The sequence below is a fragment of the Podarcis filfolensis genome (assembly GCF_964270895.1).
Source record: "Podarcis filfolensis genome assembly, chromosome: 1".
NCBI lineage: Eukaryota > Metazoa > Chordata > Lepidosauria > Squamata > Lacertidae > Podarcis > Podarcis filfolensis.
In genome coordinates, this window is record NC_139604.1 from 19,767,075 (window position 1) to 19,790,037 (window position 22,963).

At 43.5% G+C, this 22,963-nt stretch overlaps 1 protein-coding gene across 1 annotated transcript in view; it reads right to left on the reverse strand.

The window, feature by feature from the left end:
- Positions 1-22,963, reverse strand: part of METTL8 (methyltransferase 8, tRNA N3-cytidine) — a 37,508-nt gene that overhangs the window by 11,190 nt on the left and 3,355 nt on the right. The window contains exons 2-7 of the mRNA XM_083571626.1: positions 19,893-20,097; positions 16,466-16,630; positions 12,984-13,075; positions 4,960-5,285; positions 3,513-3,562; positions 663-726 (exon numbers count right to left, since the gene is read on the reverse strand). Of these exons, the coding sequence (XP_083427752.1) occupies positions 663-726; positions 3,513-3,562; positions 4,960-5,285; positions 12,984-13,075; positions 16,466-16,608 (675 nt within the window). The 5' untranslated portion in view covers positions 16,609-16,630; positions 19,893-20,097. The remainder of the gene's footprint in view (positions 1-662; positions 727-3,512; positions 3,563-4,959; positions 5,286-12,983; positions 13,076-16,465; positions 16,631-19,892; positions 20,098-22,963) is intronic.

Consider the following 22,963-nt stretch of genomic DNA (forward strand, 5'->3'; position numbering starts at 1 on the left):
CGTAGGCCGGTCCACCGTCCCTCAGACCATGTGGTGGGCCAGACTATTTTTTTTGGGGGGGGGGGAGTGAACGAATTCCTCTGCCCCACAAATAACCCAGAGATGCATTTTAAATAGAAGCACACATTCTACTCATGTAAAAACACCAGGCAGGCCCCACAAATAACCCAGAGATGCATTTTAAATAAAAGGGCACATTTTACTCAAGATAAAAACATGCTGATTCCCGGACCATCCGCAAGCCAGATTGAGAAGGCGACTGGGCCGCATCCGGCCCCCGGGCCTTAGGTTGCCTGCCCCTGATCTAGAGGTTAGCAGCACACCTGAGAAGACCCTGCTCCACACTACCACAACAGTCAGCCGAAGCAGATGGGGAAAGCCCTCTGATTTTGAATGATGCAAGTATGGAATAATATCTGGGAGGAAGCCAGATACCAAGGTACCAAGGTCTCAAATCCTCTCTAGGGCATCATCTGGAAGCACCCACTAGGCAGGAGAACGTATGAACAAGTTCAACACGCACTACTTCATTGCAAAAGGAACTATAATTCCAAGCTGTTGCAGTCTTTGAGCTCTATATCGGTACTGATGCCTATTTCACTAGCTGGCGAACCCAAGGATTAAAGGATGCTCTCGCAAACGAATCGCCACGTTTTAAATACCTTGATGAGCTCCACCGCTTCTGAAGCAAAATCGCAGCAATACAGAAAGACTCTGGGATGGTGGCTGGAGAAAGAAACAAGGGAAATATCAGCCCCCCTAATTGCTTTTGTGAAGCGATTTTCACCGGGGATCCATCTGCAGGCATAATCAAATCACCTAAACCTAGTTCTTGGGAGACGTGGAAAGGGCAAAGGCAGAGGGAAGCGAACGGGAAAGTTGAGGGTGGAGGTGGTTAAACGTCTTGTTGGGAAATGAGCGAAACGCTTACTTCTCCAGGACTCCATCCCTACTAGGCCATTGCTTTGTCTGTGACGAAGCTGCATTTGGTAGCCGTTGCACAATATTATAAAAGGTAAAGGGACCCCTGACCATTAGGTCCAGTTGTGACCGACTCTGGGGTTGCGGCGCTCATCTCGCTTTATTGGCCAAGGGAGCCGGCGTACAGCTTCCGGGTCATGTGGCCAGCATGACTAAGCCACTTCTGGTGAACCACAGCAGCGCACGGAAACGCCGTTTACCTTCCCGCCAGAGTGGTACCTATTTATCTACTTGCACTTTGACGTGCTTTTGAACTGCTAGGTTGGCAGGAGCAGGGACCGAGCAACGGGAGCTCACCCCGTCGCGGGGATTCGAACCGCCGTCCTTCTGATCGGCAAGTCCTAGACTCTGTGGTTTAACCCACAGCGCCACCTGCGTCCCTGCGCAATATTATAGAACTGAGCAAAAAGGAAAGGGATGTAGCTACAAGAGACCTTTCGATCCCACTTGCTAGTATCACAAGGGAATGTGGTCCTCCAACAGCTGTCCCAGCGCAACCTGTCTCTATTCAATTTCTGAATGAAAAACGCAGGCTGGCTCCGATACAGGGGTAACTTCTTCCCCCACCTCCATCCGCTACAGAGCCAGCTCCAAACTCCCTTGTGTATTTAAGATTATCAGACACCAAGGACATAAGGCAGCATTCCCCAGTACAGTTGTACCTTGGATCTCAAACGCCTTGGCTCCTGAACAATCAAAACCCAGAAGTGAGTGGTCCAGTTTTCTAACGTTCTTTTGGAAGCCGAATGTCCAATGGGGCTTCCGCAGCTTCCGATTGGTTGCAGGAGCTTCCTGCAGCCAATCAGAAGCCACGCTTTGGTTTCCAAACGTTTTGTAAGTCAAACATGCAAGGTACGACTGTACCAAGATCAATTGCCAGTACAGTGCAGTGTTTCACTTTAGGAAGAGCTGAAATAAAGGGGAAAATTTTTTTGGATCTGCTTTGTTCTTAAGAACCAGCAGCAATGTCAATCACAACTTTAATTTTCACTGATTACTCTGAAGCATAGCTACAATGGAACAACCACAAATAGCTGGAAATACTGCTGACCAAGAGATTTTCCGCGCATGCAGATTTTACAAATTATGAACACATTACACTGGTTGTTTCTTGCCTGTGCCGACATCTGATTCATTTGGAGTCCAATTCATGGTACAGTAGTATCTCGGGTTAAGAACCTAATTCGTTCTGGAGGTCCGTTCTTAACCTGAAACTGTTCTTAACCTGAAGCACCACTTTAGCTAATGGGGCCTCCCGCTGCCGCTGCGTGATTTCTGTTCTCATCCGGAAGCAAAGTTCTTAACCAGAGGTACTATTTCTGGGTTAGAGGAGTCTGTAACCTGAAGCGTCCGTAACCCAAGGTACCAATGTACAGTTTCGGACCTATGAAGGCCAACGAAACTTCGTACCCAATGGAACATCTCATGCTATCATCACCTATAGCAGGGATGAGTAACCTGTGGCCCTCCAGATGTTGTGGGAAGCCACTGGAGGTCCGGAGGGTGGCAACACAAGGACGGGCCTTTTCTGTGGTGGCTCCCCATTTGTGGAACGCTCTCCTCGAGGAGGCTTGCCTGATGCCTTCATTGCATATCTTTAAGGGCCAGGTGTAAACGTTTCTCTATAACCAGGCCTTGGAATGATTAAATATTATATGGCCTTTTAAACGTGGTTTGTTTGTTTTTTGGAGGGGGGTTTGTGACGTTAACATATGAGCGTGCTGGAGGTGAAATAGTTAAACAGGTTACCCAATCAGAACCCAGGGGGGTGGAGTCAGAGGGACTATAAAACCAGCTCTGGGAGGGGCGAAGGAGGAGTTTGTTGGGAGTTGGGTGGTTTGTTGGAGTGGGAGTGGATTGGGATAGAGTCTGCGGGTAGGGTGAGTTAGTGTAGTGAAATAAGCTGAGTCAGGAACAGTTAGGAACTAGGAAGACAAGTAAATATCTGGGAGGTGGTTTAGTGAGTGAGAGCAGGTAGTGGAAGTTACAGGACTGGATAGGCACCCCATGATTGTAATTGACCGATACCGTTTATGAAACCACACGCTTGTTAAACTGCAATAAATAAACAGAAGTTTATATTCCAATTTAACCCTGACTGGACTCAGTATTGTTCCAGGTAGGGCCTGGGTGGTGGCAGCGAGAAATAAAGTGGTGGCACAGGGATCAACAGACGGTGAAACGTCCGGGGACCCTGTGTGATCGCCACAGGGTTATTGGGGTTTTTTTGGTTTCTTATTATGTACTTTGTGTTCTCATATTGTATTTTTATGTTGTGAAGTGCGTTGTGATCCTCGGATGAAGGGCAGTATACCAATTTAATAAATTATAATAAAAACAGCACTCATCAGAGCCGGCCAGCATGATCAAAGGTCAAGGATGATAGATAGGAGTTCTGGGGCAAAAAACATTGGGAGGACCAGAGGTTCCTCATTCTTGAACAATAGTGAAAATTATTAGTAGGAGTTTCGGCAAAGCAGCTGTTCCCTCCTCATTACTGTAGCATGTAACTTTTTATCTTTTTAGCTTACCGAATCACTTCCAAAATAGGGAAAACACTGTTACCAGCACCACAGCCAACCTGGTAGTAAAGACAAAAGCAAAATATTAAGCTGATCACATTTATAAAAAAAAATATTTTCCAACATTTAGGGGGGCAGGGCGAGAACAGACTAAGAATTAAACTTTAAAATATCTTCAGGGAATAGTTCTCTGTGTGTCCTCCTTTTTTCACAAGGAAGGGCTTCATCTTGTTTGATGCACCAAGAAATTACTTTACTCTGGTAGCCACACACAAAATATCGATTTGTTCCAAAATGCAGCTGGCATTTTCTCTCTCTCTTAAAATGCATTAGAGTGGCTATGCGTGCAAAGGGATATAGAAAAGCTGCAACCAGCTCCTAGCCTCAACAGAGTATCATGAAATAAGTTAGAAGAGAAGCCATATTTAAAGAAACTTGAGCAATTGCCTTTAAATGCTTCTTAAAAACTTTAAGCTGACTGAAGTTTTCCCAGACTTTGTTTTGTAGACTGCTCAGTTTTGTTTGTCATATATGGTTGTTCGTGGGGGGGGGGGGGCAGCGAGAAGGGGGATCATTCTTCTGGCAAGACCAAATGCTTGCCCTGGAGGAACGACTGCCTTAGCGCAATATTGAACTCCACCCCCACCCCCAAGTTTCCATCTTGTTTTTATTCAGTTTTTAAGGCACAATTTGGTTGAATGTTGCTTGCCTTTTTGCAGTTACTGCATTCCTATGGTAAACCATTCATTTATTTTTTTTTTACTATTTTAAACCGCCTAAACATTTTATAAATGAGTAAGATTGTGCTACCTATCAGATCCCAAGGACTTATTCAAAACAATACTGTATGGGAAACCCGAGAGGTTTAAAAAACCAATGAAATTTTAATATCATCATCATAATTATTAACAACAACAACAACAATAATTTATTACTTATATCCCGCCCATCTGGCCGGGCCACTCCAGCCACTCTGGGCTGCTCCCAACAGAATATTAAAAGCACGATAAAACATCAAACCTTAAAAATTTCCCTAAACAGGGCTGCCTTCAGATGTCTTCTAAAAGTCAGATAGTTGTTTATTTCCTTGAAATCTGGTGGGAGGGCGTTCCACAGGGCGGGTGCCACCACTGAGAAGGCCCTCTGCCTTAACTCACAGCAGGTGAGTTAAGAAAGAGGTAACTATTCACAAGGCTGCATATGGGTTGGATCCACAGAAACACATGTGGAAGAGGGTAGAAGGAAAAGCATAGGTTGACCCCACCGCCCCCAAAATAAGCCTCTCCCAATGATCAGGAGGCCTTGCTCTATGGGTTGGGCTGAAGGGGAAAGGAGGATTGCCAAAACAAGGCAGAGTACAAGTCTCAGGATCAATCCAACTTTTGCACTTCTGCATAAGCATCAAAAACCCCAGGGGAATATGGTGTTGGACACAGAATAGAAAGGTCCACCGTACCTCTAATATTCGGTAAGCAGCACCAGCGCCAGGAAATTGTTTTCCAGTGCTCTTGACAATTTGCTCATCAGCTGCGGAGTTATCATAACACGCGCTCAAAACGGAAGAAACTTTTGCAGCAGAATTATCCTCACAAAGATGGTTGTCTTCAAGGAAACCAGTACATCTCGAGTTTTCTGTAGCCACTTTTCTACAAAGGTCAGATTTTCCTTCTGGGAGAATTTCTGGAAATTCCACGAACAACCACTTGCGATCTTTGAAAAAATGGTTCTTGTGGATCTTGTAAAATTCATTCCAATATCTACTGGCTTCTCTCTCATACTTTGCTAGATTTAAAACCAAAACCAAAAAGAAACCAAGAAACCATAAGCATAAAGAATCGCTGGCATAAACGAGTAGTGGTGGTGATAATTAAAACTAAAAATTACTGATAATGAAAGGTAAGGATGGAGATTTCAAATGATGGTAGGCAACTTGAATATTACTAAGACCTGCACTGGTATAAGGACAGCAGCTAATTTGAGTTTCCTGCAATAAATGATTTGCATCAAGGTTACAGATCAATAGGATTTTGAAAAATCAACATAGCCTTAGTCAAGTTTGTTTAGTCAACAAAATTTACACACTGTTCAATTGCAATAAAACTTCTAAATGGTTTACAAAAACCAAAACATCAAAATTATCGAAGACAGTTAAAAACAGCATATAAAAGATAATTAAAATCAACAATAAGCTAAACGAAGATTAAAACACGTGTGAACGTTCTACATGTAAATAGGTGAATTTTGACCCAAAGCCGTATTTTCACTAAATCCACGAATAAGCATTGCTAGAAGACAAAACAGAAGAGATGCCAAAGTATTCTGGATCCCATAACTTGAGTTCTCACCAACATGATTCCCACACCTCTCCCTTTTCTTTGTAGTGGACAGAATACAAGGGAAGCATCCAGTATATCTGAAGGAGCGTCTCCACCCACATCGTTCTACCCGGACACTGAGGTCCAGCGCCAAGGGCCTTCTGGCGGTTCCCTCACTGTGAGAAGCCAAGTTACAGGGAACCAGGCAGAGGGCCTTCTCAGTAGTGGCGCCCTCCCTGTGGAACGCCCTCCCACCAGATGTCAAAGAGAACAACAACTACCAGACTTTTAGAAGACATCTGAAGGCAGCCCTGTTTAGGGAAGCTTTTAATGTTTGATGTATTACGGTACAGTGGTACCTCGGGTTAAGTACTTAATTCGTTCCGGAGGTCCGTTCTTAACCTGAAACTGTTCTTAACCTGAAGCACTACTATAGCTAATGGGGCCTACTGCTGCTGCTGCGCCACCGGAGCCCGATTTCTGTTCTTATCCTGAAGCAAAGTTCTTAACCTGAAGCACTATTTCTGGGTTAGCGGAGTGTGTAAACTGAAGCGTATGTAACCTGAAGCGTATGTAATGTGAGGTACCACTGTATTTTAATATTTTGTTGGAAGCCGCCCAGAGTGGCTGGGGAAGCCCAGCCAGATGGGCGGGGTATAAATATTTATTTATTTATTTATTTATTTATTTATTTATTTATTTTTCCATGAAAAGCGGAGGAAATAGCACCGCCGCTATCCCTTTCAGAATAGATGTGCATCTTTGGAACAGGACTGAAATTGGTTAGAATGGAAAACCAGTGCTGTTTCAAACAGATTTAATAATCAAGTTATGCAAGACTGGTCCTATGAACCATGAACTCACGAGAGTTCATATATTTTATGCACATGTTTTCCAGCCATCAACACACTCTTACAGGAAGGGGAGATACAAATGCTGGCAGTTTATTAATTAATAATCCCAGTTCCCCAAGAAAGAGAATTCAAAAGGACTGCTTAATGAACTTAAATGGAAGCACAGTCGTACCTTGGAATCCGAATGCCTTGCAAGTCGAATGTTTTGGATCCCAAACGCTGCAAAAGTGAGTGTTCCGGTTTGCTGACATTCTTTGGAACCCAAACGTCCGATGTGGCCTACGCAGCTTCTGATTGGCTGCAGGAGCTTCCTGCAGCCAATCGGAGGACGGCTTTTGCTTCCGAACGTTTTGGAAGTCGAATGGACTTCCGGAACGGATTCGACTTCCAAGGTACGACTGTAATAATTATTCCTTATGTTTTGGTTGTATATCAAGCCAGACCACTGGTCCATATAACTCAGCACTGTCTGAATCAGAGATGGGGAACCTGCAGCCAGGGATGTGGGGCAAAGCATGTCAATTCAAATTCTTTCGGGAAAGGCCACCTCACTCCCTGCGACCCTCCAGAAGATGCTGTACTACAGTTCTTTTGTCCCTGACCATTAACCACATTGACGGTAGCTGATGGAATCCAAGGTCCACCACTGCTGGTCTGGAGGTGGAAGTGGCTCTCCAGGGGATTCAGATGCAATCTTTCTCAAGACCTGGGGACTGATGCTGGGGACTGAACAGAGACCTTCTGCATGTAAAACAAGCACCTGACCCATGGCAGCCAGGGTGGAGTTGAATTATATGAAATCAATTTAAATCACTAGTCAGTAAGACTTGATTTAAATCATATTTTTTACAGAAAGACTCATTCTTGCTGGTATAATCTTAATATTTGCAACCAGATGAAGGTTTCATTTTTGGAATAAGAAATTTTCAGAGTAGCTTTTACAGTTATATCAAAAATTGCTGGTTTGGTTATACTATTAGAAATGCATTGCGAGAGAATTATGAAGTTATTGCGAGGTTTAATAAGCTAACTGTTTATATTTGGGCAACTCTTCCGCTATACTTTATTGGAAGGAGAAAAATAATCCTTTCCTTAATAACAATATAAACAATTTATTTAACTAAAACAATAACATTATAGCATATGTAGCCATGTTTGTTAACTGATGTGATTAAAAAAAACTTACACTGCGTTTTAGCACACATGATAAACTTAAATCCTTATTTCCTGATGAATAGTCTTTGGTAAACACAAAACTGTTTAGAAAGTTTTTTCCTCCAAAAGCCGTTTATTTTATAAATCCAATTTAAATTTTAAAAATCTGATTTAAATTTAAAAAATCATTTAAAATGTAAAAAACTGATTTAAGTTTTAAAAAATCTAATTTAAATTTAAAAAATCATTTAAAATGTAAAAATCTGATTTAAGTTTTAAAAAATCTAATTTAAATTTTAAAAATCCAATTCATTTTTTTTCCAAGCACTGATTTGTATTCACCCTGAGGGCAGCCCCACCTATGAGGCCAGGTGAGGCAACTACCTCAGGCGGCTGGGTCCACTGGGGCAGCCAATCTTGATGTCAATCTTTCTTCCCTCCTTGCTCCTGATGTAAGTCTTCCCCAGGGGGGTTTTACAGCTGGAACTCAGTTCCGGCACCTCTCAGGTGGGTGTCATTGCCATTGTAAAAGAACAAGGGACATATTCATGGTGAGTTCCGGCACCTCTTTTTCTAGAAAAATAGCACTTATGTCTTCCCTCACCGCTCCTACCTGTTAGGATTTTATGTAGCCGATGCTGGCTGGTGTGGTTGGTGTAAATCACATGAGATGTCTGAGAAGAGTGTGGGAACGGAAGACTGTCTTATCTTTTCCGTCTGAGAATGTTATTGCACTGTACTTTCACTTTTGCTGTATGCTTTCTGTTTCTGCCAGAGTTTGGAGAACACAGACGTGATTATGGATTCTCTGTCTATATTGTGAATAAAACGTAGTTTAGATCTACGGATGTCTCTATCTTCTTGCTGTGTGATGCCAGAAGACTTGTGTGCACTTTTCATATGAGAAATGTCGCATATGGGCACTCTGGAGTGAAGGGACATGCCATTCCAGAGGCCCCTTCGCAACATGAAAAGAGCTCAACCTGAAGCGCCGTATCTGCACAGGTGAGCAACGCGATTTGGTGCTTGTGCACATGCGTGAAGTGCGATTTAGCACTTCTGCTCATGCACGAGTGGCGAACCCTTTCCGGTACTTCTGGGTCGCCGTGGGACGTAACCTGAAAGAACATAACGTGAAGCAAACATAACATGACTGTACTGAAGAAACTAACATACAACAATGCATTACATTAGGCGAAATTGCTTTGCAAAAAAAAAAAATGTATAAGGTAAAATTGCATATAAACGTGTGTGTATTGGGAGCAACTCACACAAAAATGCAAATGTTAATTTTTTTATGAGAACTTTTTTTTAATGGCAAACTGATGTGGAAGTGTGGCAAACTGAAGAGTGGAAAAATGAAAAACTGGGAGAAACAAGAGTCGGACGGATTGGCCGTCTCTAGCGAGGAATAACAATCCCACAATTAACACCCATCTGGAAGCGCTGCTGATCAGACATGGCTGCCGGCTTTCGGTTGCTATTCGCTTGGCATTGTTTCAGGATGTTGCCTTTTTGCAGCATCCTTCAAAAGAGAGGAAATCAGAACAGAGCAGCGTGTAAAGCCGCTAAACAAACACTACATTCTTCTTCTTCCTTTTAGACGCAATAGCCTCCTCTTTGCCTAATAAGCATGCTTGAAAAGCAGCTGACCATGTTAATAAGCAGAGAAAGTGCTCAAAAGTCTATCAGTTTATTCATTCTCGCTCTTCTTTTTTGTACCAAGGTCCTTCACAATGATCCTTTTTGGCAATGCTGCAGTATGTTGGAGGAACACTGCCTTTTATTTATTGCTGCTTCTTCTTCTTCTTCTTCTTCTTCTTTACAGTGATTTCCAATGACCTAAAATAACCTACTCATTAGTTTCAGCTCGGCTCATTGTTAACAATAAATAGGTCAAAATGTGCTGCCACATGCAGTAAGAAGATGAAGCTTTGAGAGGAAGCCTTATTGGCAATGCTCACCTAGTCCCATTTTAAGCATGCAGGCATTCATAAGAGAAAGAATGACTTCCTGAGTCCAATATATCTCAGCCATAAGCTACTGCCTGCACTCTACTTATTTAATTTCCAGCGAATGCTAACCAAGCTTCAATTAATCTTTAAAAGAGTAGGAAGAATGTCAAACGAGGCAAATTTGCAAGTCTGCACTTATTTCAGAATTGAAGCCAAAAAGATTATACGAAGAGTAAACTCTGAAGACCTAGAGGAACTTCATTGGCCAGGTGGAAATGGAGAGAAAGGATGAATGCGCATATATATATATATATATATATATATATATATATATATATACACACACACAGAGAGAGAGAGAGAGAAACACAAAACAGGGTTTTCCACAATGAAGAGAAGCAGCAAGATTCACCGCGGCTGTGGCAGTTTTGCAATGCAAAGCAACGCATCACAGCCCTTATTCATCCTTGCAAGAACCTTTCGTTCCAGGTCTCCAGGTAAATGCAAACATCAGCCAAAGTGATACCGGTTGGCTCTCAAGGAGTGGCTACAGCATGGTGTCAAGGATCCATGAGGGGAAATGCACAAGTACACCACACAATGCAGTCAGGGAATGCACTGAAATGTGTGACTTCCCGGGGTCATCCTGGTACTGCATTTGCCCTGCACCAACCTCACCACTAAAACCAAAAACTAAGATCATGGCCACCGGGGAAGAAATGGAGGCAGTGGGAGATTTTACTCTCTTGGGCTCCATGATCACTGCAGAAGGTGACAGCAGTCACAAAATTAAAAGACGCCTGCTTCTTGGGAGAAAAGCAATGACAAACCTAGACAGCATCTTAAAAAGCAGAGACATCACCTTGCCAACAAAGGTCCGTATAGTTAAAGCTATGGTTTTCCCAGTAGTGATGTATGGAAGTGAGAGCTGGACCATAAAGAAGGCTAATCGCCGAAGAATTGATGCTTTTGAATTATGGTGCTGGAGGAGACTTTTGAGAGTCCCATGGACTGCAAGAAGATCAAACCTATCCATTCTTAAGGAAATCAGCCCTGAGTGCTCACTGGAAGGTCAGATCCTGAAGCTGAGGCTCCAATACTCATGAGACCACCGCATGAGAAGAGAAGACTCCCTGGAAAAGCCCCTGATGTTGGGAAAGATGGGGGGCACAAGGAGAAGGGGACGACAGAGGACGAGATGGTTGGACAGTGTTCTCGAAGCTGCCAACATGAGTTTGACCAAACTGCGGGAGGCAGTGGAAGACAGGAGTGCCTGGCGTGCTCTGGTCCACGGGGTCACGAAGAGTCAGACACTACTAAACAACAAAACCTCGCCACTGCCTTGCCCTTCTTCTTATACTTTCCATTAAGCAGGGACAACAAGACTGATGGGAGGTCAGGTGGGCACTCTTGTCTGCTCCTGGGCAACATCTGAAGAGGCTGTGTGAGCAAATGACTACAAGACTAATCAAATTCAGGACATCTATTTCTGGCCTAAGATTTCCCCCTCCATTTGCAAAGGGCAGCAAGTGTGTAGCCTCACATTTGAGCTTATCAACGGACCATGCACATACCTCTGGTGACAACCACTCATACAGATTTTTCCATCTTTTATGGAATGATGAAATACTTGGATACGTCCAAGTGAAAATGTGTGGGGGTTTTCCAAGTATTCCCAGTTCACATATTAGATAAACAAGGCCGCCCTCAGACTTTTAATGACTTGAAACAAATATTCTTGATCAGCCAGACTACTACCTCGTCTGAATAGCAGGGGCAAGAGCATTTCAGTGTTTACAACTATGGGCATAATCAGAAAACAGCAGCCACGTGTTGAATTGTCTCTGCCACCTCCTCCTTCATAACTTCCGGCATGGCTTCACCAGACCATGACGTAATGATGAGGTGCCTTCTTCCCGAACATCGTGGAACAGGGGAAGCAAGAAAAACACGTTTGCATATGCACACACCACTAATTTTTCACCTCCAGAGTAGTATACAAGAATTATATTAAAATAGTTCACATTAAAACCATAACGTTATCAAAACTCTCAAATCTTCCACATAATTCCAGAAGTACATGATTCACAACAAACAGGCCAACCATCTCAACAGTACCTTGAAGGCCAAATTTAGCAACATCTTCCACCAATGTTGAAAAGACATCAGCACAGGGGGCAAACACACAACCAGTGGGAGGAAGTTTAATAACTACTACTACTACTATTACTCTTGCATTTTAAACCAGTACTTTGTGGGATGATTTTTAAAATTGTTGTAAGCTGCTCCTTCAAATCACATTTTGCCTGAAACACAGGTTAAAAACATACAGGGATTTTAAATAAACACAGTCTCAATAACTTGCACATGTTTTTCCTTCCCAGCTTGTCAAACTCTGGAGGTCTTCCTAAAAGCTCATCTGCCTAACATGCACAGAGACACCAAAGAGGACTGCACCACATGGTATTTCTGCCTGTTTCCCATTAACCTAGATTTCACTACTGTGGTTACCCCCAAAAAACAGCATGACTAGGCGAACTGTCCTGCAAAAATTGCCTGAAGAGAGGATCAAGTTTTTTTTGTTGGAAAAATAATTAAACGGGTTCATTTCAGATCTACAGATTCCCATATCAAGCTGAGGTTTATTAATTCTGGGAAAAGATACATTGACAGATCTTTTAGAAAACCGAACACTGACATTAAATTCATGTATCGACCATGTACATGCTGTTATCACCCTGAAGGTCAACCAGCTGTAGAAAGCGGGAAAGTAACATCAGATGTGCCTCGGAGGTCAGAGCAGAGTTAGATGTCAATATTTCGTGAGCCAGGAGGGAACGTTAATATGTCATGGTCAACACAGTTGCACCTTGGATCTCGAACACTCTGGCTCCTGAACAAATCAGCTCCCAAACGATCGAAACCCGGAAGTGAGTGTTCCAGTTTCTGAACTATTTTCAGAAGCCGAATGTCCGGCGCGGCTTCTGATTGGCTGCAGGAGCTTCCTGCAGCCAATCGGAAGCCGTGCTTGGGCTTCCAAACGTTTTGGAAGCTGAACTGACTTCTGGAATGGATTCCATTCGACTTCCAAGGTATGACTGTACAGCGCATAGGAAAAGAAGGAGATGGTGATGCTAAGAATTAGCGCATAAACAAAAGGGTGGGTGTGTTGCAGTTTTAATTGTTATTAGGGTATTTTACCTTGCAGCTCTGGTTGGACTCTGATGAGTGAATTCTCTGCGGCTTTTTCCTTGGCTGTTTCTTCTTCTTCCTGTGACCACTTCATGTGGTCCCTGCAAGGGGGAGGGGGGGAATTGCAAGGGGAGGGGGGGAAAGGATGCCTTTTATTTTTAAAAGCTTACAGAGTCTTTTCTTTTCTTTTCTCCCCTTAAGCACCACATGTAATCAAATGCATTGTATATCCCAGATTCCATTAGCTTCTCTCCACCTCACCCCCCGCTTCACTCTCCCAGGTCTTTAAAGTAGGCCTTGATGCCCTCTGGAGCTCCTGCCATTCTTATGCTCCATTCTTTTGCTTTGTGGAGCATTCCAGAAGGCTCTGCGCTGACAAACTCCTTGTACTGCCCTCTCCTCACGGTCCACGGCAGCATTCGAATGCCTCTGTGGTGTGTGTCGCCTTTTCGTTATAGGACATTCCGCAGCCTTCTGGAGCGAGCGCCAGCGGAAAGTTTGTCCTTTCGCAAACATGCCATCTCTCCAAAACGCAAGCCCGTGCGCTCGTGATAGGGTCTGTGCCGTTTGATTCCCGTGTAATAAGGGCTCATTATCTCCTAAAATGACACACGTTGCATGTCATGTGCCAGCTGTGCTATGCGGCTGCCATTCCACCACAGATTTGTAGTTATCAAAACATGGTCGCCCGGCGAGTCAAAGCATGACATACAGATAAGTACAGAAATATACTTAGTAAAGGTGTGGGTAATCCGATAGAGGAATGTTGCAGCTGGTTTTGTTTCTGAAGAAATACTTGTAATTGCTCCCATGTGTTGCCAGACCACTAAACACAACCCAAAGCAGCAACCAGAGGTGAGCTGCAGGGAGCTTTTAATTATAGAGCGCAACAGATGGATTTGAGTGGGATAAAGATTTAAATCTCCCTATGTCAAATAATGGTGTTCTAATGTTAGCCAGGCCTCAGTAAAGGATTGGAGCCGCGGCCACACCACAGTATTGCGCCAAAACAAGAGTGGAAAAACGCTGAGCAACGCGAACTATTCCCTAGGAATTTCAGTGCCAAAAATTCAAAAGGGGCTGATGACTTAATGGCTAGGTCCTAAGGCATGCCACAGAAGCAAGTAAGAAATATCAACAACCTCAGATATGCAGATGACACAACCTTGATGGCAGAAAGTGAGGAGGAATTAAAGAACCTTTTAATGAGGGTGAAAGAGGAGAGCGCAAAATATGGTCTGAAGCTCAACATCAAAAAAACGGAGATCATGGCCACTGGGCCCATCACCTCCTGGCAAATAGAAAGGGAAGAAATGGAGGCAGTGAGAGATTTTACTTTCTTGGGCTCCATGATTACTGCAGATGGTGACAGCAGCCACGAAATTAAAAGACGCCTGCTTCTTGGGAGAAAAGCAATGACAAACCTAGACAGCATCTTAAAAAGCAGAGACATCACCTTGCCATCAAAGGTCCGTATAGTTAAAGCTATGGTTTTCCCAGCAGTGATGCATGGAAGTGAGAGCTGGGGCTGATGGGAGTTGAAGTCCGACGGTATCTGGAGGTCTGCAACCTGCCCATCCCTGACTTAGAAGGAGCACAGAGCCAAACTGCTTGCCTGGAAGTAGGGAAATGAGTCCCATACAACTTGCTTCACTCATCCCAACCTAACAAGAGCATCAAGGTCTTCCACAAGGTAGGAAGAAGGAAGTAAGGGCTCATCTCCTATTATGGTATGGATACGCCCCTATCTGGACAGGGATAGCCTAACTACTGATGTCTATGCTCTGGTAACCTCAAGGTTAGATTAGTGCAATGGGAGGGCCGGATTTAGGTTTGATGAGGCCCTAAGCTACTGAATAATAATAATAATTTATTATTTATACCCCGCCCATCTGGCTGGGATTCCGCAGCCCCTCTGGGCGGCTTCCAACAAAATATTAAAATACAGTAATACATCAAACATTAGAAGTTTCCCTAAACAGGTAATGGGGCCCTTTATATGTCCAGTTGTCCTTTGTCAACAAGAAATTGTCGCTGTCTTTTGTGTTGAATATATGCTATATGGTAATTTATGGACCTAATAGGTATCTAAAGCCATTAGCACATAACAAAATATGTTATTTTATCAAAGTAATTGTCGAACTGAAATACAATTAAGAAGTATATTAATAGTGAAGTACAATTAAGAAATATATTAATAGTGAAATAGTTATTAAGCTCCAACTTAAAATGATTTTTTTATTCATAACAAACTCAATAATGCAAACACATTGGCATTTGGCAATAACAAAGGATCCTTTAGAAACACAATTTACAAAGATTCATAATTTTTTTGGGGGGGCCAAAGAGAGTGGGGCCCTAAGCTATAGCTTGTTCAGCTTATATGTAAATCCAGCACTGGTTATACGTAGGGCTGCCTCCGGACACGGTTCGGAAACTTCAGCTAGTGCAGAATTCAGTGGCCAGGTTGCTCACCAGAGCAAGACGGTTTGAGTATATTACACTGATCCTGGTCCAGCTGGCTACCAACTAGATTCCAGGCCCAATTCAAAGTGCTGGTTTTGACCTATAAAGCCTTATATGGCTCAGGACTGCAATACCTCAAGAACCGCCTCTTCCCATATGAACCTACCCGGACCCTAAGATCATCTTCTGAGGCCCTCCTTCATGTGCCTCCTCCCTGAGAGGTCCGGAGGGTGGCAACATGAGAACGGGGCCTTCTCTGCAGTGGCTCCCATCTGTGGAATGCTTTCCCCAGGGAAGTTCTCCTGGCACCTTCATTATACACCTTTAGGCACCAGGCAAAAACGTTCCTTTTTAACCAGGGCTTTGGTTGATCTGATTGACATCCTATGCCCTTTTAAAATATGTTTTTTTTTTCCGGGGGGGGGGGGCTATTTTTATTATGTATATTTTTATTATGTATTTTGTGGTTTTATATCTTGATTTTATTCTGTGAACCGCCCTGAGACCTCCTGGTGTAGGTCAGTATATATAAATTCAATTAATAATAATAATAATTTCAACCTCCTGCTACTAGTACATCCATCATTTATTTCATAACATGGCTCTACTTCATGTTCTATTTTTAAAAATTAATGGAACATGGATGATAGCCATTCTTGTGATGGTGAAAGAAGTGCCCACTCAAATTTCCTGCAATTGGTAAACAGATATATATCACATATGAGGGCAGGGGAGATATCAAAGGTATCCAATTAATCTCTGAAAACACTGACCGACCACTGGATATCAGTTGGTCTGTCTCTCTAAATTAACAGACAAAGATTAAAACACTTTCCATTTGCATGTAAGGTTTCTCTCTTCTGCTGGCTATGGATTCTGGCCTCCGAATGGCAGGAAAGCATTCAGCCTCTGTGTTTAGATTCTCAAAAAAATAAAATAAAATAAATAAATAAATAAATAAATAAATCCCTACCTATATTTAAAAGACAAACTAATAACACAGTAGCAAATTGCATTAATCATACCACATGTTGTGATCAAAAACTTTATCTGGATCCAACAAAACTCGTGACCCAAGGGGAGCAACTGGTCGTTTGTTACTCTGGAACCGATGGGGCATCTTGCTGGTCTTCAGATGCGAAGCAAAGAATCTTTTAACAAATAGCATTTCAGCGCAGCAGCAAAACACCCTGAAAGCAAAATTAAACAGGAGTATAGATTTCTTGCAAACTTAATTATTTCAGTTAACCTTAAGAAGGCAACACAAATGTAGGTTGGTTTTCTCTATCTTTTCCTTTTTCAGTTGTTGTTTAGAAGGAGCTAACCACTGAAATGCTAATGCATGTTTTGAGTTTGTTCTCTTTCCATCATGCAGCTAGATACTGGTGGAAAACCCAAGTAAAAAAACAGAAAGTTTAAAAAATGGTTAAGTTCCATTAAAGGGTGATTTCTCACAATTTAACCGTGTCCTGAGAATGGCAGTTGAGCACCTCAACATGTCTAACGGAGGGGGGGGGGCAGGATCCAAAAAGAGACTCTCCAGAGCGTCTGGTAATCAACTGTATGGTGTTTCAGAGAAATCACCTTCGTCGGGAGCTATGTACAAAACCCAATTAAAGGTAAAGGTAAAGGGACCCCTGACCGTTAGGTCCAAGTCGTGACCGACTCTGGGGCTGCGGCGCTCATCTTGCTTTATTGGCCGAGGGAGCTGGCGTACAGCTTCCGGCCAGCATGACTAAGCCGCTTCTAGCGAACCAGAGCAGCGCACGGAAACACCGTTTACCTTCCCGCCAGAGAGGTACCTATTTATCTACTTGCACTTTGACGTGCTTTCAAACTGCTAGGTTTGCAGGAGCAGGGACCGAGCAACAGGAGCAGACAATATCATGATCAAGATGGGAATAATATAGATAATTTTCTCACCTTAACTAGATAAAGGTAAAAAAAGGTAAAGGACCCCTGGACGGTTAAATCCAGTCAAAGGCAACTATGGGGTGCGGCACTCATCTCGCTTTCAGGCCCAGAGAAATGGCATTTGTCCAGAGACAGCTTTCTGGGTCATGTGGCCAGCATGACTAAATCGCTTCTGGCGCAACGGGACACCGTGACGGAAACCAGGGCGCACAAAAACGTCCTTTAGCTTCCCGCTGGAGCGGTACCTATTTATCTACTTGCACTTTGACGTGCTTTCAAACTGCTAGGTTGGCAGGAGCTGGAACGGAGCAATGGGAGCTCACCCCGTCGCGGGGATTTGAACCGCCAACTTTCCAGCTGGCAAGCCCAAGAGGCTCAGTGGTTTAGGCCACAGCGCCACCCGCAATCCTTTAACTTGCACTACTCCATGGGTAAAATCCAATGCTACTCCTCTTTTCTAGAAATGCTTTTGATCCAGTTAAGGCATCTGTTAAGTTAAGGAGACAGGAGGGAATGGGGAATATACTCCCCATTTCTTATTCCTACTCCTGCCTCCAAAGCAACCTTCCATGCTGTTCTGGAGGGCTCTCAAATCCTATGGAAGAAATTGGGAGGTGTGCGGGGGGGCGGGGCGGTGGGAAGGACTACAAGAGGAAAGGGGAATTGCAGAAAAATAGCCTCCCTTTATGTCAGTAGAGGGTGGCTCAAAAGCCGTTCTGCAAGTGTGACGGTGGCATTGGACTTCAGCCTGTGTGATAATAATAATAATAATAATAATAATAAAATAATAATAATAATAATAATTTATTATTTATACCCCACCCACCTGGCTGGGTTTCCCCAGCCATTCTGGGCGGCTTCCAACAAAACACTAAAATACAATAACCTATTAAACATTCCCTAAACAGGGCTGCCTTCAGATGTCTTCTAAAAGTTTGGTAGTTATTGTTCTCTTTGACATCTGGTGGGAGGGTGTTCCACAGGGCGGGCGCCACTACTGAGAAGGCCCTCTGCCTGGTTCCCTGTAACTTGGCTTCTCGCAGCGAAGGAACCGCCAGAAGGCCCTCGGCGCTGGACCTCATTGCCCAGGCTGAACGATGGAGGTGGAGACGCTCCTTCAGTGTTTTCCTAGGATTATGGTCAATTGTTCTGTGATGTTTCAACAAACTTCCCCTAACCATTGGTGGGGTGGAGTCCGTCTGGTATTGAGACACAATGGAGTGCTCCTGCAGGGTAGGGGGGGGGGAAGCAAACTCCTGCATTAGCAGCACTGAAGTGACCCCCTCAGGGTGCAAGCCTGGGCAGTGTGTATGGAAATTTGGTCTGCCCAATGTTATATCCATGAATGATGCATCAGAGAAGGATTTGAGCCATGCAACTCAAACTGGGTTTACCAACCCTCCCCCCCCAAAAAAAAATTAACCAAAGTGGCCCCCCAGGATTAGAAACCCTGAATCATAAGCTCCATTAGTTTCATCGTACATTTGCTCCTGTTTCTGGCACAATTTACCTACTGCTTTATTGTATAATTATACAGGCTTCCTCAACCTCGGCCCTCCAGATGTTTTTGGCCTACAACTCCCATGATCCCCAGCTAGCAGGACCAGTGGTCAGGGATGATGGGAACTGTAGTCTCAAAACATCTGGAGGGCCGAGGTTGAGGAAGCCTGGTACAATATGATTACTCAATATGATACCTGTGTTTCTGGAATATGAATTCAGATAGATCCTACCTTTGGTGCCCAATGATTTTTAAAATACAAACACAATAGGTAGCCAATAACCATCTCTGCACTCCTATCAACAATTTTTAATAAAACGGCGTATAATAGTTAGTGCTTAGGAGAGCAGGTTCATACACACCTGATTCTTGTGAGAATAATGTATTTTGGGGGGGGGGGGATGTATGCTACTTTGAGCTCCATGGAAGAAAGCTGGAGTATACACACAGATTTCTGCATTACACCAAAGCTTTTTGCCAAATGTAACTCAATGTTTACAGTGGTACCTCAGGTTAAGAACTTAATTCGTTCCAGAGGTCTGTTCTTAACCTGAAACCGTTCATAACCTGAGGTACCACTTTAGCTAATGGGGCCTCCCGCTGCCACCGCCACCTGTTCTCATCCTGAAGCCGAGGTACTATTTCTGGGTTAGTGGTGTCTGTAACCTGAAGCGTCTGTAACCCGAGGTACCACTGTATTTTTAAAAACCTGACTGGATATAGATCTGTGTGACCCTAAGACTGGTAAAATACTTCCGCTTCCCACCTCCCTCTACCCCACCAGCACGACGCAGGAGCGTTAAGTGACCTTATGGAGATCCAGTCATGCCTCTGCAATTAATTGCCTTTCTATAACAAATGTCTTAGTTACAATAGTGACTAATGATAAATTTGCCTGGGAAGAAACAAAATGTGCATTACTAAGCATTTGCCAGAGACAAAGAGACATACTGTGCATTCGGATTATTGTGCTTGTTTACTTTAATAAGAAGGTTGGGGGGGGGGAGTGGGAGGGGGTTATGTTTCAATTGTTGCACCTTTAAAAAAATAATAATATCAAAACACTCATCGCTGGAGAAACATTCTGTTCCTGTGGCAATGCGTTGTTCCTCTGCTTGACTTTTCTTCTCCCACTCCAAAGATTAAGTTTCTTCAAAGAATTTCTTTCACTGCTCTTTTTCTGGTTCCATACACTCGAGCAAAGTGGGCACAGCGGAAATGGCATCCGTGCACACACAGAGCCTGCAAAATTATATCGTGGATTTGTAAAAACGAAACAAAAGAAGGCTCAGTGCTTGGAAAGCACGTGCCTGAAATAATGTACAGCATTACCATAAAACTTCCACAACTTACATTCCTTAGTGCTGTCCGACCAAAGTTGCCTCTTAAGAAGTCGGCAGAGCTTTCGCATGTCATGAAACTGGAAATCTAGAGACTCTCTTCCCACCAAAAATCTCTGTGCTGTGACCATGATAATCTCCTCCCCTCTCAGTACCTGATGAACAAGTTTCATTTCTAACAACTACCTACAACCACAGTGTGCCAGGCGCGTTTCACGACTACTGCGGGTCCAATTGCGACCACATGGAGATCTCTGGATGCTAGTTTGGCAACTGGGGAAAGCAAAATATCACTCAGAGAAGGATCTGAAATATTTTCCTTACAGCTTGAATTATTTTTATTCTGCATTATTTGATGTTTTTATGTGTTGTAAACTGCTATGAGATTTGTTCTTTAAAATATAAAGCAGCATAGAAATGGAATTAATAATAATAGCAATGATGAAGATGGTGGTGGTGATGATGATGATATTCCACCAGAGGGGGGACGGAGCCTAGACATTCCATTGTGGCGACCTGAGCCCAGGTTTAAGGTGCCATTTGGTGATTAGAATATAGATAGATAGATAGATAGATAGATAGATAGATAGATACTCACACACATATGTATAATTACATATATATATATATATATATATATATATATATATATATATGTGTGTGTGTGTGCGCGCGCGCGCACCCCCACCCCCACACGACATTCAAAAAACATCTGAAGGCAGCCCTGTTCAGGGAAGTTTGTAATGTGTGAGATTTTGATGTATTTTTAATCTTTGTTGGATGCTGCCCAGAGTGGCTGGGGAAACCCAGCCAGATGGGCGGGGTACAAATAATAAAGTATTATTATTATTATTATTATTATTATTATTATTATTATTACTGAATTTCTAACACTGAAATTTCAGGGAAGTGTCAGTTCATCATAACCATGGCCTGTTTAGAAATACTTGACTGGTCTACAAATATGCCAATTCTTCATGCGGCCTATTGACACGCAACCAAGCAAAAGGGACAGAACTCAATGAGTAAGTACCATTTTTGTATGCAGAAGATCTCAGGCACAATCTCTGTCAGGATTTTATGTAGCCGATGCTGGCTGGTGTAGTTGGTGTAAATCACATGAGATGTCTGAGAAAAGTGTGGGAACAGAAGACTGTCTTATCTCTTCCGTCTGAGAATGTTATTGCACTGTACTTTCGCTTTTGCTGTATGCTTTCTGTTTCTGCCAGAGTTTGGAGAACACAGACGTGATTATGGATTCTCTGTCTATATTGTGAATAAAACGTAGTTTAGATCTACGGATGTCTCTATCTTCTTGCTGTGTGATGCCAGAAGACTTGTGTGCAGTTTTCAAATGAGAAGTGTCGCAGAGGGGCACTCTGGAGTGAAGGGACATGCCATTCCAGAGACGTGCTTACTGGGAGATGCTCGGAGATACTGGGGGTCTGCCGTCCCACCAGGAGCTTTTGCAAACAATCTCTGGCATCTCAGCTTAAGGGGAAGACTTCAAGCCTAGACCCTGGGGAGCCACTAGCACCCAACAGTAGAGCAGACCATACCCCTGATGTGCTGAGCAACCAGCTTTTGAGAGCCTCCGTTCTACTGTGCCGCCACCAATGGCTTCCAAACATGAGCCAGATTTTTGTCTCTCCCTACCCCCCTCTGCTACAGGCACGCGGGTGGCGCTGTGGGTTAAACCACAGAGCTTAGGACTTGCCGATCAGAAGGCCGGCGGTTTGAATCCCCATGACGGGGTGAGCTCCCGTTGCTCGGTCCCTGCTCCTGCCAACCTAGCAGTTCAAAAGCACGTCAAAGTGCAAGTAGATAAATAGGTACCGCTCCAGCGGGAAGGTAAACGGCGTTTCCGTGCGCTGCTCTGGTTCGCCAGAAGCGGCTTACTCATGCTGGCCACATGACCCGGAAGCTGCACGCCGGCTCCCTCGGCCAATAAAGCGAGATGAGCGCCGCAACCCCAGAGTCGGTCACGACTGGACCTAATGGTCAGGGGTCCCTTTACCTTTACTTTACCCCCCTCTGCCACTTTCCACTGTCCCCCACCCATTCCAGAATAAGGCAGTGCCACCATGTTAGGTGGCAACTCTGACAGTGGGGGAATTAGCAGCAAAGCTGCCTGATGTGTATGTGGAGCCTTCAAATACGTGGAGACTCAAGTCCAACAAAAGTTGCATTCCTGCTAAGAGCAATACTTGGAACAGCCTGGAAATATACTAACATGGAAACAAGCCCAGAGGAGATAATTAAACAGATGGTCAAAATATCTGGCAGAAATAAGAGGGGGGAAATAGAGATTTTTCTGCTGGCTTGTAGTTTACATGAGACATGGTTATCTAATAATTGTTAAAACACTGCCATTTCGGAAGACTTCAAAAGACGGAGGAGTAACCAGTCTCACTGAAATTTGAAGGAAGGCTGTGAATTGGTTTTTAAAAAAACAAAAACAAAAAACCCTGATCTTGCACATCAATGGAAAGTCGAATTATGCCAGAGTTGTACAAATAATGCAATCAAGATTATCCGTACTGCTTTGAACCTTGTTGACTCAAGCCAGACTCATTGGAACAAAATGTTTGTTGCTACCTGCCTCTCATACAATCTTTTTAATGTGTCAGCCCAGCCTACTATGGGACAGCTTAATTGCTAAAGAAATGACAGATCACTTGACTTTCAACAACATATTGCAAAACATGCTCATGTAGCCCTTTAATAGTAGGCCCAATAGCACCATCCTGAATAATCTACTGCTGAAG